The 17897-nt window shown below is 37.2% G+C and overlaps 2 protein-coding genes across 3 annotated transcripts in view; both read left to right on the forward strand.

Annotated features, from left to right (window-relative positions):
- Nucleotides 1-24: 24 nt before the first annotated feature.
- Nucleotides 25-8087, forward strand: med6 (mediator complex subunit 6). The gene is made up of 8 exons (XM_015390661.1): nt 25-85; nt 3532-3691; nt 4636-4727; nt 4895-4977; nt 5071-5179; nt 7113-7228; nt 7319-7346; nt 7489-8087. The coding sequence occupies exons 1-8, from the start codon at nt 64-66 to the stop codon at nt 7617-7619; spliced, it is 741 nt and encodes a 246-aa protein (XP_015246147.1). The 5' UTR covers nt 25-63; the 3' UTR covers nt 7620-8087.
- Nucleotides 8088-9259: 1172 nt separating this feature from the next.
- Nucleotides 9260-17897, forward strand: part of pcnx (pecanex homolog (Drosophila)) — a 42495-nt gene continuing 33857 nt past the window's right edge. For both annotated transcript variants that reach the window (XM_015390640.1, XM_015390648.1), the window contains exons 1-4: nt 9260-9571; nt 12507-12721; nt 16060-16162; nt 17143-17176. In XM_015390640.1, coding sequence (XP_015246126.1) covers nt 9419-9571; nt 12507-12721; nt 16060-16162; nt 17143-17176 — 505 coding nt within the window. In that variant the 5' untranslated portion in view covers nt 9260-9418. The remainder of the gene's footprint in view (nt 9572-12506; nt 12722-16059; nt 16163-17142; nt 17177-17897) is intronic.

Consider the following 17897-nt stretch of genomic DNA (forward strand, 5'->3'; position numbering starts at 1 on the left):
GCTGCGACGCGACGGACAGCGAAACGCAAATTTTAAGGGACAAGGTATATTTTGTTTATCAACATGGCGTCGGCTGATTTCAGAGGTAATTTTGTGCTATTTTAAGTTGAAATGCTTCTTTCAAAATATTTTAGATTTAATAACCTTAAAAAAAATGACTCTGAATTTAAGACGATGAGATACATCCTGGGTTTAGAGTCGTAGTTGTTACGTTTGAAAGCTAAGGTAACGTTAGCCCGTCAGCTAACTTTGGCAATCATGGGTTTTGTGTTTTCTTAAACGTAGACAGTTTCCGTTATACGTGTTTTAAAACCAACCCATGCTGTTTTGTTGCGTTGTACACACTGATGAAAGTATATGGTTGCTGCCTCTTGTGGTCACACGCTGGGATAAATGGATATATAGGCATATATTCTGGTGAAGATTCACAGTCATCCAGGTCATAGTCATTCCAAAAAAGTAAAAAAAAAACAATCCACTGGACTTTGTTTCCCATTCAAAATATCGGGAATAGAGTTTAGTTCGACGTTTTATTCAAGGTTTTTTGGGGAACTGAAACACAAACGTTCAGTCATCAGAACCATCAAAACCAGAACACCGGGCTGCGTCTGTCCCTGCAAAAACAGAAGGAAAGCACAGAGAACAGAAACATATCAAAGATGCTCTTCAAACCTGTGGATACCCAAACTGGGCATTTATCAAATCAACGAGGAAATCCAAAAGATATGCAGCAGATTAAAGATTAAACCCCAAAACATTGCTATCCAATATGTTGCTGGAGGCTCTGAAAATATCAAGAGGATTTTCTCCAAACATAAAATCCCAGGACATTTCAAACCAAACCAGACCCTTAAAAAGAGACTAGTGCATCCTAAAGACAAAAGCCCAAAACCTGGGATGAGCGGAGTAGTATGAGCCGTTCCATGCAGTGAGGAATGCTCTGATCATTATATTGGAGAAACTAAACAACCTCTCCACAGACACATGGCCCAACACAAGAGGGAGACCTCCTCGAGGAAAAAACTCTGTGGTACATCTACACCTTATGGACAAAGGACATTCTTTTGAGGACCAGAATGTTCACATTTTAGGCAAAGAAAAATAGGTGGTTTCAGAAGGGCATGAAGGAAGCCATCTAGGTTAAGAAGGAAAAACCAATTTAGCATATGTGGTGGACTCAGGTTTCAGCTTTTTTTAAAACTACAATGCAGAAATTGAGTTGATCCCTTCTCGCTATCATCACAACCCCAACCCCTGTACAGGAGAGCAGAAGACCTTGCATTTCAGCCAGGCCAACAATTCCCTTTAACAACCCCCTTTCAGAGACATAGACAGGTATGGGGCATTGCAGGCTAACAAAAGAAGCCAAACAGCCCCCATTCCAAAGGGTGGACCCGTTCACCCGTTTCAGTTTGCATGTTTTCCAAACAAAAACAAGGTTTTGAAGGGCTTCTGTACAAAACCTCAAACTCAACACTATTCTTGACAATTTGAATTGAAAAAGCTTCCTGGGTGGGAAGCAAAAGGTCTTCAAACTTGGAATCAAAGTCCAGTGGATTGTTTTTTTTGTTTTTTTTTACTTTTTTGGAATAGGCATATATTCACATTTGGATTCCAAAACTACCTGCTCTTAATTGTATGATGATTATTTCAAATTATTGCTCACTGTTATTTTAGAAAACAAAACTTATTTTTCAGTCTTTACAGGCAGGCATGATGTGGTTGTTTGAGATTTAATTAAAAATCCTACAAAGGGAAGTCTGCTGGTTCCTACTTGGTTTATAACAGAACGTTTAGCCTTTTAAATTCACTAACTAAAGGATTGAAATTTCAGTTCCTAAAAATATTTTTGTTGTTGTTTTTTTTTTTTTCTTTTGGCTCTGATTCATGTTTTCAATAAACGTAAGGATGAGCCACTACGATATATAGGAGAGTAGAGTTTTGATCTATCCTGTTACCTATGGAGCCCAATCATTCTCAATTTTGACAAATACACATATGTGATTCATACATGCACAGTACAAGCTCCACAGACACACAGCATGATTCACGTAAGCATGCAAGGTTCACACATGCACAGCACTTGATTCGCCAAAGTATTTCTGGTCCATAAACAATCATAAATTACATTACAAAGTACCACTGGTCACTGGTTTACACATCATCATTATTAGTAGTTATCAGTCCCATAAAATGGCTTCAGATTTGCCAGCAGGCTCATTAGGTTTTTATCACCGAGTGAATCCTAACCCTAAAGCCATTTCTTTACCCCGACGGAATTTGTTAATCTATTTATGATATCTGCAAATAATTTCAGTAGTTCGTCGTGTGCTGTAAAAATGAATGAATAAAAATAAAAGGATCTGCATGCTGCTCATATTAAACAAAGTAAAAACAAATAAATCTCATATCCTGTCAACTGGGTTTTAGAATTCTCTCCCTGTAAATACCTGGTTTACTTCAAACATAAAAGCAAAAACTCATACTACAAAATTATAATGTATGTTTAATATTATCGTATGTATTGTATTATTTACAGGTTTTTAAATACCTCCTAAGTTTCTACACAGTGACACGCCATGTTTCTAAATAAAAGGATTTTCTTTTCTTTTTTATGAATTTCGTAGGAACAAACTTCAGCATCTTGTTTGGCATTTTGCAGCATCAGGTGGGGACAGGTCAGCGCTGCATCGTTTGATTAAAAAAAACATGGGCTGCAGGTTTTCTTATAGAGGTGGTTGCTGTGAATGAATAGATAAATATAAAAACCAGAAATGGAATTACAAGATCTTCAGTATTTAATGCTTTGATTGACCTTAAACACCTAAAACAAATTTCAAAGAAAGGGCTGTTAGTTTGCTGACTTAAAAACAGTGGAGGTTTTAAATAAAAATTGCAGATCAGAGACAGTTAAGAGACAAAAGGGGAGTTCTCCTCTGTAGCCGAATAATGGATGAATTAATCGCTAAGAGATTCAGCAATAAGATGAAAGATACTTGATTAAAATACCAGTATTAGTTTTTTTGTATTATTATTATTTTTGTATGAAAGTTCACAAGTAAACAATATTTGAAAAACAAAAAGAATACTTTTTCTACTTTTCTTTTGTGCTTTAATGCTATTTTCTTTTTTTATATATATATACATGGCCCTTTAACTGGGCAGGGAATAGGAAGGGTCACCTAGAAAACAGTACATTGCTATTTTCTATTTTTGGGAACAGAATAAAGATATTAAATATCAAAACATGTTCCTCAAGGCTACCAATCTTATTTGAAACGTAGTCGTAAATCCTAAATCAGGAGAAGATCTCAGTGTTTTCCTATATCACAATCTGTGGGATTAAAATTATCTTTAAAATAATTGTTTGCCCAGACTTTTAAAACTGTCTGATTAATTAGACTCTAGAAATGTAGAATTTTGAAACATAAACTGGTTGGAAATTCTCATATTGACAGTGCTGTTTATTGTAAACTTCTTAGTAAAACTTGCTTGTTTAGCTATTAAAGTATTTGCTTGGTAACTTTACAGACAACCTTCTTGGCATATCATGGGTGGACAGCGGCTGGGTGCCGATTCTCAATCCTGGGAATGTTCTGGATTACTTCTCTGAAAGAAGCAACCCGTTCTATGACCGAACCTGCAATAACGAGATAGTGAAGATGCAGCGGCTTACCCTGGAGCACCTCAAGTAAGTTTATGAAACCTGGGATGGAATGATGTTGTGTCATTGTTTCTCTTGTTTTGTAATGTACAAGTGAAGCTAAAATCATTGCATAAAAGTGGAACCTGGTGTATAAGAGATATGCTGATGAAGATTATCAGTCATCCAGGTCATAGTCATGCTATATGAAGCCTCAAACTCACTGTGGATCCAGACATTTGAATTGAAATGTGAATTAAAGCTTTCTGGAGGGGAAGCGAAATGTCTTCAAACCTTGGAAACCAAGTCCAGTGGATTGTTTTTAACTGTTACAGAATGTATTAGAGATGCATTTCTTCTGCATATCAGAATACAAAATATGACTACAGACTCAGTCACCAACATACACAAAGACTTTCCTCTTTTATTTCTGCAAAAAATCTACTTAAAAATCTGTTTTTATTTGGACAGTAAGAATCGTTTCTGACCTTAGAATTTTTTCATCCAGGATCTGGCTTCTTTTTCCTTGTTATCTAGCATTTTCCAGCTCAATAAACACAAATACAAAAAACAAACAGTTGCTGCTCTGCTAAGCAATTTCAGTTAGAAGATACGTTTCTGATCCCCTGCTGATATTCAATTCAATTAAGTCACAAACCAGTTTCTTATTTAATCTGGAGAGAGAAAACACTGAATGGACAGACTGTACAGAAGGGATCTTGCCTCATTTACTGTTTTTACAGAATCCCAAAATCTTTTAGTTTTCTTAGCTTTGGCCCTAAGCTGTAGCTCAATTCACTGATTTTCTGTTCTATAAGCCCTGTTTAGTAGGAGAAAGCCCCATCTCTTAACTAGTAATTTGCCTCTGCCTAATATCTTTGTGGTCCACAAATATTATAATACTAATTTTCCTCTAAAGCCTGGATGATACCAAAAGTACTAGCCCTGCCTACCTGATGAGCTAATAGCTTGGATTCCTGTTTTATCTTCAGTCAGATGGTGGGAGTGGAATACATCCTTCTTCACGCTCAGGAACCAATTCTTTATATCATTCGGAAGCAGCAGCGTCAGTCGCCAGCACAAGGTGAGCAGGGCATCGTCTCATCATAGCTGTGTTTGCTGTGGAGTTTTTTTCAAGGCAACAAATCTACATTGGCGCCGTTATATTTAAATAATGGGAATGAAGTTGGTTATTCCTTTGTATGGCTTTGAATAAATTTTAATTTGCCTCCAAACTTAATGGTTATCTAGTGATTCCTTTGGCGGACTATTACATCATAGCAGGAGTGGTGTATCAGGCTCCAGACCTCGGGACGGTTATCAACTCTAGAGTGGTAAATCAGTTCAATTATAAACAGTGTTAATGTTTCAGTGTATGATGTTGCAGGATATTATTTCTCCTAATGTTTAATTGTTGGTTGATTTAGCTTTCTGCAGTCCATGGAATCCAGTCGGCTTTCGATGAGGCCATGTCCTACTGCCGCTATCACCCATCCAAGGGCTACTGCTGGCATTTCAAGGATCAGGAGGAGAGAGGTTGGATCTCTAGATTTATGTTTAAAACCTATAGTTGGTGCTGCAGCTATCACAGCATACAGGAAAAAATGAAAATCCTTAAATACACAGTTATATACTTAACTTCCACCTCCCAAAATCGTTAAGTCTATTCATCACATTTCTTTTCTTTTTTTTAACAGTCTATCAATGTGACCGTAAGAATAATTGTCTGAATGCCAAAAAGAGCCCAACAGATTTTGTTTTCACAAGTGGAGCAGTATGGCTATTGCCATAGTGTTCCGCTTGATTTATGCATATGAATAGCTTTTTATAATTCATGCAGGAAGGTTTACAGATTATATGGACACTGCAATGTAAATAAAACAGGAAAGGAAAAAAAAGCAGAAACGATGAAAGAAAGAGGAGATGAAATGGAGATAGCCATAAAACATTTTCAGTCTGCTTCATCACCTGCAAAGAGATGTAAAAAGAAAAGCACAATCAAAGGATATAGTACAAGAGATACAATAGAGTAACACCTTGATACTATACATCACATTTCTTTCTGCATCAAATATCATGCTCATATCAAAGTGAAACGCAGCACATTATACCTTTTTAGAATCAGGCATTCCTAAGGAAAATGACTAACTCAAATGTAAGCCAACCATACACTACAAAAACCAAAAACTAATATTTCATCATCAGCTCAGAATTGATAATTATCAGATCCTATCTTGTTTTTTATTCTGGCGAACAGAAAGAAAGAAAAAAAAAAAGATGATGGCAAAAAAGGGCTCATTTTCTCCATGACACTCCACAGAAAATTAGTATACACTTGTCTTTCCCAAAAAATAAACTTAAGTGTCATAATATTTTTTTTGACATAAAAAAGTAAAAACATAAGGATGAAAATGTATAATCCATCTCCGTAATGATACTTGTCTGCCATTTTACATCATCTACGTTGTGTGGACGTATTGACCCACCTATTAACTATATACATCAAGTGTGACTTACATTTTAAGTAATCCACAAAGCTATTGAAACTTCCTCTTCGTAAAAAAACGGCCCTCCCCATGTGCATGCATCAACAAGTTCTGTTCAGCTGCTGCTGTACAGTATTGTGACCAAAGACTGAAGCTGAAAATATAGGATTTATTTATCTGCTTAAGGACTGACAGGAGAGGAGATCCTAGCTGATGCTCATGGAGTGGACTTTCACGCTTCAAAACTGGAGATATTGTTAAAAAAAAAAAAGATATTTGCTTTTTGGGGTCAAATTGGTCATAAAATTCAAATAAATCTGCTTGGAACATTTGTTCCAAATATGGCACATTTGTGCCAAACGGACCTTTTACATACAAAAATGGTCATAGTTTCACAATGCTTATGAATAGAGATCTGAACTTTGACACAGTTTTCCACAACATGAAGAACAAGTGGAAGAAGTGGAAGAGGTCAATTATGAATTATACATAAAATGAAACATAATAAAAAAAAAATTTTGTTTTTTTTTATTAGAGGGGGAAAACGTTTTTTTGGACATGTTTAAAGTCACACAGCTCTGGTTCTGTATAACCTACAGAGTCTGTACACATATTTCCAGAAACTAGAAGGTCTTAGCTTTCAAATAAAAGATATTTATTGGCCAAGGGCATTTTTGGTATGCAATATGTTTGTGCACAAGCTATAAAATGGTGGTTGTTGAGGGGTTTATTCACACAAACCTTTCATTGAGATTTGTAAATGTGTCTTTACTGTCAGAAAAATATTTAAAAAAATGTATCTTGAATCCAAAAATCAGTATACCATGATCAATAAGAAAAAATTCACTGGGTATGAATACTTTTTTAAAACACAGTACCACTCAGAACTTAACTGGGCAATTTCAAAGAATAGAACATTTTGTTTTTCAACTGAACTTCATTTCTTAAAAAGTTTCACTGACTAATGTTTTATTTTGTTGCAGAAAAAGCTAAGCCTAAAACCAAAAAGAAAGAGGAGCCCAGTTCTCTGTTTCAGAGGCACCGTGTCGACACACTGCTTTTAGACCTCAGATCAAAGTTTCCACCGACCTTCTATCAGGTTTATTTCCAGTGTTTCTGCATCATCGTTAATGCTAATGTGTTTATATTTTGAACAAAATCTATAACTTCTTTTCTATCATTATTTTAGCCTAAGCCAGGGGAAAAGCCAATTCCAGGTAGGATATTCTGTTTGATTTTGTTGAGATCCTTAAGTAATACTAACATTTGATTCTGAAATGTGTAGATGAAATAAATACTTTGTATAAACGTGTGCATGTATGTGGGTTTTTTTTGTGTGTGTATTTGGCTGTCTTGCAGTTGAAGTAAAAAAGGAACCTGAAGCTCCAGCAGAAGCTGTGAAACAAGACGAAAGGGAGCCAGCCGCTAAGTCCTCCACCCCGGCTCCAGCCAGTAAACCACCGCCTGAGAAAAGGGCGAGGCTTCAGTAACAACCTTGAGGAAATGGAGAAATGCTGTTTCTGAAAGCTGCCTTCTTGGAGTCTTGTTTCCTCCCCAAACAGTGCAAACTCATCTGCTTTATTCGAACTGATCGAAAGGTTGTCCATCCCTTTTTGTGGTCATATATACTTGGAAGAGCTTAACATCTCAGGCAATTGAACTAAAACATGGGCTGCCTTACTGTTATTAGCAGGAACTTTAATAATGATTACGTTTTTTTCAGAGCTCAGCAGCAGCAGTTTCACCCCTCCTTTGATTTTCACATCAGCACCCCTTTTTTTCTTTTGTTGATTTCAAACAACAGTTTTAAGGATGCTTTCAAGAGGGTTTTTTTTTTAAAGCACGTTGTCAGTTAAATGAAACATGAAACTTCAACCTGAGTACTCACTTTTAGTAGTTTGTTAAAAAAAAATAATCCTTGTATGGTTTTTGTTCTAATAAATTTTATTTTTTCTTAATCATTTGATAATTTTTGAGTCTTTCTTGATCAGTTGTATACCTGTTGCAATGAAAACAGATACTTTATCGCTTTCCTCTCAACTGGATTTTAGGGTATGTGACATTGGGGGGGGTTCTGACAGAAGTTGTTTATAAAATGTAGAAGGGATGTTAGGACAACTGTTTGCGTCATTTTCTCAGTAAGTGTACCTAGACACTAAATAACCTAAAACTAGTGCTTTTGGAATGGGAGAGGAAGCTTGGTATGACCGCATAAAACATGCAAACTCCATGCAAAAAGATAACAGGACGGTATTTAAATTCATCTAATCATCTGTGCAGCCCACAGGAACAATGAAAAAGGGGGAATATTTTGCATCCTCTTGTCTTTCAACATGTGGCTACATTTGCTTAAAAAATTTTGAATGTTTACTTAATTTGAAAATGAAACTTTAAAGAAAATATTTTGATTTGCAAATATAAAGATCAACGCTAGGTGTCACTATACTATCCTGTCGCTTTGCTATTGAATTGTGTTCTTTTCGGACATTAAAATAGAGTTGCTTATTTCTGGAAAAACAAAATAAGGAAAACTTTTTATTTTTTTTTGTACATTTTCCCAAGATGACTCATTACTTGCATAAAAATGCAAGAAACACAACACTTGAGCTTCAAAGGCGACCATATTGGGAGTGGCTTTTCTTTCCACTAAAGGTTTGTAGGTTACACGCAACTTAATATGTACAATATACTTATTAAATCTATTTTTATCATTAGTTATATTTTTTGCTATTTTAAATCTGCAACTAAAATTTAATGTCATTGCATCAACCCTTAACTTTATATTTTTAATAGCTGCGCAGTTTGTTTTTTAACGGCTGGCTTTATTTTAAATGGCCGACCATATTTATTTTGTTCTCAATGTGGCTTTCAATACCACTGCCTAGTGTGGAAATACATCAATATGTATGGTATAAGAATAATCAAAATAAAATTATCTCTCCCATCTTCCTTTATTCGGGCAACCCTTCCAATATGGCAGCTTCACTGACGTATGAATACAGATTCGGCGTCTACGCTCCTGTCTTTCCAAAGGAGCTTCCACGGCGACTGCGTGTTGATGGCACGAAGAAGAGCTTATCCCGCAGGGCGTGGAGGATCGAAACAGTGCCCCCAGCTGGCCGAACCGGGCTAGCATCAGAGAAGATGGCTGCAGAAGGGATTTTTCAGGCCACTGGCTGAAAACAGAGCACCGTTTGTCATGTTGAGCGAAGAGTAGCCAGCGTGTCAGGCTGGTTGTCCCGTAGTTCGGTTCCGTCTGAATTATTTTGGAGGGGAAGAATCGAGCAACATGGGGTCGCAGACTCTCCAGATCCTGAGGCAGGGGGTCTGGGCTTCAGTCACAGGCGGATGGTACTACGACCCCAATCAGAACACGTTCGTCAACGCTTTACATCTCTACATCTGGCTGTTCCTGCTATGTTTCCCCTTCACTTTGTACATGGTGAGTAGTTTTATCAGTGTTTAGGTTTATGTGGATCTTATTTTTCAGTACAATTGTGGTCGCAAGTTACCGAGCTAAGTGTCCGTTAGGTTAGCTGGCTCTCTGTCTATTATCTGGAGCGGGGGGACAATGTAACCTTTTATACCGATTTTACGTCACGGCTCTTAAAAAACGCTGCTCTTTAAGAAACAACCAGACAAAATGATCATCAGAAAGCAGCAACGAAAACTAAAATATATATATATTTTTATTGTCTCTCCTATAAATGTTCTGTCCATGATCAGGTCAAGAAGCTCTTTTGTTTAAATTTGGAGTTAAAGGTTGTTTAAGAAAAAAAAAATACAATAACAAGAGTTTATTGCTCCTTTACTGTCTGTAATCACTGAATTGAATTCCCATGCTTACAAAGAAAATCTATAAAAAATAAATAAACACAGAAATTTGGGGGATATGTACATTTTCTTTCAGGGGGGAGGGATCAATTGTTTTATACAAATTAATATCCTAATTTATTTGATCAAATTTAGACTATTTTTCTTTTTAGGATTGATGCTATTTAGTTTCCTACTATTCCTTAGTAATAGTATGGTCATTTCTGTCCCCCCTTTCACAATCAGACATATGATGAGTTTGTTTGACTACGCTTCGACCTAAACTGAACCCGTTTTATTTGGTCAGAGGAGATTGAGATTGGGCTTTTTAAAATGAAAACAAAAGATGATAATTTTTGAAGAGCTCCTCCTTTCCAGTGTTGAGTACGGTAGAGGATCTATCATGCTGAGGACGGGTTTCCGTTGTGAAATATGCGGCCAAATTAACATAGAAATTAGACACCATCTTCCATGGACGTCTGAGAATATGTGGAAAAGCACTTCCTGCTCCGTTTAGTCAGATGGAGGATCAGTGTTGCTATAAGATGTTTTCTTTCATAGCTCCTTTGTCGAACGCACTCATTTCTTAATAGTTTTTTTGTCATACTGATCAAAACTGATTAAATTGTTTCTAAATTTTGAAGGTGTTGTTATTTTACAGCAATCGATAAATTATTTACCACTTATGCCAATAAATGACTAAAACCAGCAAAAAAAAAGAGGAGAAAAAAAGAGAAAAAAAAACAAAGTAATGTATTTTCTAATCCAAATTTGTGACAAAAAGTAAAAGGTTATGTGGTAGATTGAATTTTTGTTGGTTTTAGATGCCAATCCTTAGCTCCTCCCAGGTCAGGGGAATGACCTACTGACCTCTGAAGCTGCTTTTCCAAACGGTTTGCAGTTTCAGTTCTATTCTTGGATGGGAAATGTGTTGGTCAGCGCTGTGTTTTATATAGTTCTGCTGTTGTTTATGATGGCTTGTAGAAAGAAGGCACAAAGATGGCTTCAGAGAGCCGAAGACGGCGGCTGGAGCTCAGACTGGCTCTGGTGGACTTTCAGTTTCTGCACACCAGTGTCTGTGAAGTTATTGAGTAATAACTGAATTTTGGCTCAATACTGACTCCTTAATTTTTATTTCTCTTTCAAAATGCGTCATTTTATCCCTATTAATAAACTACAGTGAGCACAGGCTGTGCACTGCTGCCCATCTGGCTGAAAGACTGCTACTTCAGTTTTACTTTTCCTGTAAGAAGGAGAAATAAATAAGGCAAAACATTATGATTTTCACTGTGTTATTGTTAAAGCTGCATGATTTAGAGGGGAGAAAAGGGGTTTACGATTCATGGCTGATTTAAGGATTCAAGAATTTTTCACCGCCGTACCAGTCATGTTTGTGTGTTGTACGGAATTTGGTTCCAGAGAAATAAGCTAAATATTTAAGAAAGAGAAATGGATGAGGCTGAGTTAAGCTGGACTTCAGTAGTCTAACTATGAAACCTCAGATAGTTTTCTGTCTGTTATTCTCAATGAGATTTTAATAAGAAAAGCATAACGTGTTCAGTTTGTGCTGCTTAAGCAATAAAGAAACATGGTTGGAGTTTCCTGATTATTTCAGGGAAACACAATTTATCTGCCTTAATCTCAGCCCCAGTCAATGCTAGCCTTTTGTTATTAAATGTATCAGTATCTGTTGGATCGGTTGTGAGGTGTTCAGTTAGAGCAAAGTCAGCGGTGTGGTCATTTATTATTAAAACGGTAGCGATATATACTTAGTGCTTCAATAATATCAGTAAATATTTATCAGGCTTTGCAGCAGTATTGATATCGGAAAATCTATACCTGCTCAGATTTATTTTGATGACTCCTCTGTACTCCAAAAACTGGCACAAATTTATTACAGTCCGGACAGTTCTTCAGGATACGCTTACTGCATGCAGCGGTATTTTAAAAAAGATTCTATTCAGAATCAAACTTCATATAATATTGATTCAGCAGCTGAACAGATCATTTCTAGGGTTTGCATCAAATCATATAACTATGTTTGTAATAAAGAAGAAATGGGAATGTTTTTTTATGTTTGTTTTTATGCTTATCTGCATAAAAAAAAAGTGTTTGGTTTTTATATTAGGAATGAAATGACTGGTTTGTTGCAGGGTAGCTATAGGCTAAAAGCTGTGTTATTCTATTTACCAGCTGTGCCGTGCATTACTTCTCTCCATTTGCTACAGTATGTTTTGTTAATGTTCAGATTTTTGTTAGAGTCTCTTTTTTTGTTTAAAATCAATTTTGTGTAACGTTTATTATCATTGTACCAATTTAATCACGCAGATCTAAAAAAGGGAGAAAGTAAAAGCAACTTTGGCTTCAAAAATACCTGTTTTATGTGATGCTTCCTGAACAGTTTCTGCTCCTTTGTTCTTCCTGCAAAGTACTTATGAATAACCAGTGTATGCTGTACTGTACTGATAGTATGAAACTGTTGTATTTGTGATCATGATCTGAAACTGAAGTTCTTCTAACATAAATCATGCAGAATAAATATCCCTTCCCCTCTCGTGCCTCAGGCTCTGCCACCAACCATGGTGATAGTTGGGATCTACTGTGGTGTGATTGCTGCCATGTTCCTGCTGCTGAAGATGGTGAACTACCGTCTCCACCATGCCCTGGACGAGGGCGAGGTCGTGGAGCACCAGGCCAAGGAGAACCAGAGCCGCAGGGGAGGCACAGAGGGGTCTAATGACGGTGGCGCTACTCGTCGGGAGGACAGCAACGGCCCGGGGTGAGCTCACCAGTTACAGTATGAGAAAGCGGATGAGTAACTCTTCTTCAAAGGCTGTGTCAGAGCATCAAGCACGCGGTAGCCATGTTTTCTGATCGATGATAGCAAAGGATCACATGCAGCGGAGAGTGTGGGTGGGTCAGGAGCCGGCCGATCAAGGGAGATGTAATCTGGAGCTGACTAATGGGACTGAGGTCAGTGGTCTGCTTCTCTTGTGGTGAGGTGTAGACACTCAGACCGCTTCAACGGAAGCAGCAGGAAGTTTTTTTTTTCTTGATCTTATGACTGCCACATAAAAAGGCAAACCTTTAATGCATAAAAAAAAAAATATATACGACCTTATAAATAGAAATATATAATGGTTGTTCTGTGTGCAACATTTAAGCAGGAAATGTGGCATTTAATAGCGCTCTAATCAGTTTAAGACTGCGATGCATTCATGTGTAAAATGTTTTTGTTGCTGAAAAAGTTCCTCACAAAAGTTATCCTACCCTTTACCCATTTCTTATACTTTTTTTTTTAATTGACCAATTAAGGTAGTGCAAAACTGTGGAAAAGATGCTGCAAATGCAACCAACATTGGGGAAAAATAGTTGGTTTTTTTATTCGCATTTTGAAGTATCGCATAAAAATGAGCTTGATGGAAACAGGAAAATTTAGCTAAACAAGGTTTTGTGCTCGCTAAGGTAGGCGTCTTTGGGTGGGGTTTGAAAAAGTAAATACCCATAAGAAGAGATGGAAACAGATTTATAGAATATTTACTTCACATGTCTGATCAGCTGCCGACTTCCATTAGAACCTCGTTTCTCTCTCGACGTCAAATTACCAATTTTAGCTGACAAGATACAGTCAGTACAGCGTCCCTGATTTCAACAAGTTCATTAAAACCTCGCTCCATCTCTGATCTATGGTCCATGCTAGTTTTTCAACTTATGACATTATGCTTTGTACCGCCTTGTGAACTTGCTCAAATGAATGGAAATGCGTCTAATTTGCATTTTCCTGTCCTTTTTAATGGTGCGTTCACACTGGAGGTGGTGGCAACGCCGAGTTTGGTGGACTCACGTAGAGTCCCGACCCTGCGGGGAAAGGCGGTGAAGTGAATTCCATGTGGTGAGAGCTTTCACTGTTCCTCCCTCACCTCGTGCTACTAGACAGAGCAAAGGTGTTGTCAAACAGCAGCACCACATGGAGAGAGCGGAGCGGGGATCAGTGAAGTTAAAACGAGCTGAACCTTTCTATGAAATTGCGACACAGCTGAAATGGAATACAGAGATAAACAATGGTTGAAATAAGGAATTCTCTCAAGAGCTCTTTAGGTAGCTTTAAAAAAAAAGGCGCTTTAATTTAGCGCCTAAAGGACTGTTGATCATCCTCACTTACCTCCAGCACAGAGCCCTGTCTGTCAGTGCACACAGCCCAACATTGGTGCTTTCTGAGGGATTAGATTGACAATAAGGTACCGCTGAATCCGAATCAAAGCAGTGTCTGGATGAACCAAAGTGGACTTTTTTTTTGGTTTTGTTTTTTTTTTCAGTGCTATTGGAGCTTTTCCAAATAATGATGTTCTCCAGACAATTCAAAGCTTTTTTTGTTTTTAAATAAGGAACAATTTAGCAGCAGTCCAAGCGAGACCTTGACCAGAAGTGACACGGGGTTGCTAGGGGTAACAGCAGGTCAAAAGCGAAGGGTCTGGGAGGCTGGTTATTTACTAAATATTAAACAATCATTTCAGCCACTAAATAAGGTAAACATGCCCTCTGTTCTATTCAATGCCAGCACAGAAGGACATGTGATGTTATGCAATAACTTTATATCAGAAAACGAGTGCAGCACTAGCATCTGATGGGATAGCAACGCCATTGGCTGTAATAAAAAATGATTGTATCTTAAAAACCATATCAGCACAAATGGCAGTTTTATCTGCATAAATAAAGTAGCACCGAAAAGTAGGCTTGTTAATCTGGATTCAATTTGGAGCTTAATGGAGGGATAGTTGACTTCTGGGTGAACTAAAAATAATCTTTAATATCTCTAAAACAGCACCACAGATGATTTTTATTTTTTTCCCAAATGACGATTTAAAATGCACAAACCTGCACTAAAGAAGCATGTATGTTTGTAGTGGAATACAGTTCGTGATGTGTGGAGGTGCGGAGCTAACGCTGCATGGTAGTGGCAATAGCATCCTGTGGGGTCTGAGCTTGAGCTGTTTATTTTATTTTTTGTATAGAGAATTAAAAATGGTTTAATTTCCCAAATGTCAATAGCTGTTGTATTTATTTACATATTCATACATTATCAATCCAGACTTTGCATATTTCTTTTTGAAAATGGAGGTTGAAACTGCATCAGATTTCTTCTGCTTTAAAATGAAGCTTTATTTTGCTCTGGTTTATCACATGACGAAGGCAGAGACTCAGTCTGTTAGTGACAAAATGTTGAAAAGGTTTTAGTGTATGGATGATTTTCCCAAGGCAATGTATTGGATTTTAGAAAAAGCTCATATATAAGTCATTTAAGTAATTATATGCATTGTTTCTACAATGAGCTGCTCAGTGAGGAGCTTGGCTTTAACCTTAAAACCTTGATCTACATGACAGGTTTAGTTATTTTTATTTTTTAATGGAGATGATTAATGTAACTCTGGTGGAATGAAAAAAAAAAAAAAAAAAAAAAGAGCATATAAGGTTTTTACTGCCCATGAATTGCAGAAAGGACTCATATTCCCATTCCAGATAGAGCGGTTTTAGGTCAGTGGGAGACTGGGAGAAAAGCAACAAGATGAATGAGGGCTCTCAGCCGCAGAGACGGTTACAGTCACTGCTTTCCCTGCACATCTGCAGCAAAGGTCCAGCTGGTTTTAGTTCAGCTTAAATCTACCAATCAGAGCTGATTTCCATTAAGGTTGTTTTTTGGCAACTTGCCTGAGCTTGACTTTTTTTTTTTTCCTCTGGTCTGACCCGTTAAGGAGATTTTTTTTTCTTTTTTTGGCATATGGAAATGATTAACAATCTTGGTGGGATTTTTTTCTCTTTCAACATACCAGCTGGTTAAACAAGCATGTCTGAGCTAAATATAAACCTGGTGAAAATCTGCATGAATGTATTATTTTTTTTTTTTTCATTTTTTAGTTTCTGAATCTAAATAAAACCTTCAGAATGAAGCTCGGATTAACACATTTCACTGCAAAAAGTGTTTTCCTCTAAACTTGGTGATTCTAGTGGACATAAAGGAAAAAAAATGCTAAGTATAACCTCAGGGTCTTCAAAGAAAAGAGTGCCTTATCCACATGTTCTCAATTCATGTTTTGTTTTTTTATTTATGTTCTGCTAAAGGGACCCTGGAGGGGGTATAGAAATGGCAGATTTTATCCGACAAGAGACTCCGCCAGTGGACTGCAGTTCGAGGAACTCCTATATTGGGATGGAAACTAATCCGGTAAGGAAAACAGCAGGACTCTTGTTTACATGACTAAAAGAAGATTCAAACTATGTTGTTCCACTTTGTAGAGATGGCAAACTCAAATCGTTTATTTAAGTTTAAGTCTTAACGTAGACTTTTGCCCTAAAAACTTGCAGCACCACCATTTTTGAATTAATACACCTTCCTTTAGTAGAAGAGTCATGCTTTTAACCAGCATAGCTTAGCAAGCAATCTTTTCCATATGGGTTTTTAAAATGATCTCAGTAAATTATGGTATCAATGTACCAAGTGTGCATTATTTGCCTTCATGAGTGAATTAGGACTCCTCTGTGTTATAACATCAGCATTAAATGCTTTCCTCTTCAAGATCAAAAATAAGCTGGAGCTCAAACCAGGTAAAAATAAAAGCTGGGAAGAATTAGTTTGATGTTAAGTTCAGATAGTTTTGATGTTTCTGAGACCGGCCTTTTATTAGAACCATAAATTAGGATTTGAAGTTCCCCTGGTGGAAAGAGCCTGCTCAAGAGGCTTTAGTTTATCTCTTCTGGTCTCAAAATCCAACATGGCTGCCTGTCGACTGAACCGCTGTTGTAACTGAATGTTGATGTAATCCGTTAAACTCTCATTGTTTAGCTTCTGTTAGCAATCATGTACCTGTGGGAATAATTTAGTAATACAGAATAAGTGAGCAGTTTTTATTGCAGCAGGACTCAACAGTGTTGCTATGCGAAGTCTTCCTGTTGTTTTGAAGCGGAGGAGATCCCTGCGTAGCCTGCTCTCAGCACTTATCTCCTCCTGTATTCAAAGCAGCATAGCGCTTGCATAATCTGCGTTGTTATGTGTTCTTCTTCTTCTTCTTCCCCCCCATCTGTGTCACACTACTAGTTAGGATATGTATAAACAATTAACAGTGCCAAATGACTCGTCTTTTGCTGATCATTCAGTTTTTTGATCTAATCAGCTTGTCTCGTGTTTGTTTTGTTTTGTTTTTTCAGATTACATCAGCACATAGAGCAGCAGGGGTCAAAGGTAAATGGAACAACACTCCACCTTCTGAATTATGCTTTGGCTCAAACTACCTTTACTGGCATCCCTGATAATGTCTGTGAAATGCAGTTTTATTCTTTTATTGTGGGAGCAGCATGCTTTTAATTCAAAGATTAATTTTAGGCTTTTCTGTGTTGGATCATTATCTCGTTGAAGGAATCAGGGATAGTTTATTGTGTTCAGTTTACAGGCCAACAGACTGCAATTTTAGATTTCCTGCAAAACTGAAAATTGAGATCAGTGTTTTTCAGGTTTTGATAAGTAGGATTTAAAGCAGTGGCCTGGTATTGGTCCGTGTGTCATTAGGTACTGTGCCGCATAAATAAAATGTATAACTTCCATTATTTTCGACTGAGTCTGAATGGTGTTTGATGCACTTTGTTTATCTGGTGTTTAATGTTACAAAAGCAACCACAGGATACTGTAGCTACAGACCGGTCCATGAAAATATTGTCTGAAATTAAAAAAGGTTAGGGGCTGCTGATTTAAAGAAAATGAATCATTCAAAAATACGTCATGTAATTCTAGAGTTTATTCTCAATCCCCTTGTAGTGTCTTTTCTCCCTCAGGTGCTTCCTTTGTATCCTATATCCTTCTTTCCTTTGTTTTTTATGTCCCCCCCATCTATCTTTTCACAATTCCTTCCTTCCTTCCTTCCTTCCTTCCTTCCTTCCTTCCTTCCTTCCTTCCTTCCTTCCTTCCT

Source organism: Cyprinodon variegatus, unplaced genomic scaffold (genome assembly GCF_000732505.1).
Source record: "Cyprinodon variegatus isolate N-32 unplaced genomic scaffold, C_variegatus-1.0 Scaffold21, whole genome shotgun sequence".
NCBI lineage: Eukaryota > Metazoa > Chordata > Actinopteri > Cyprinodontiformes > Cyprinodontidae > Cyprinodon > Cyprinodon variegatus.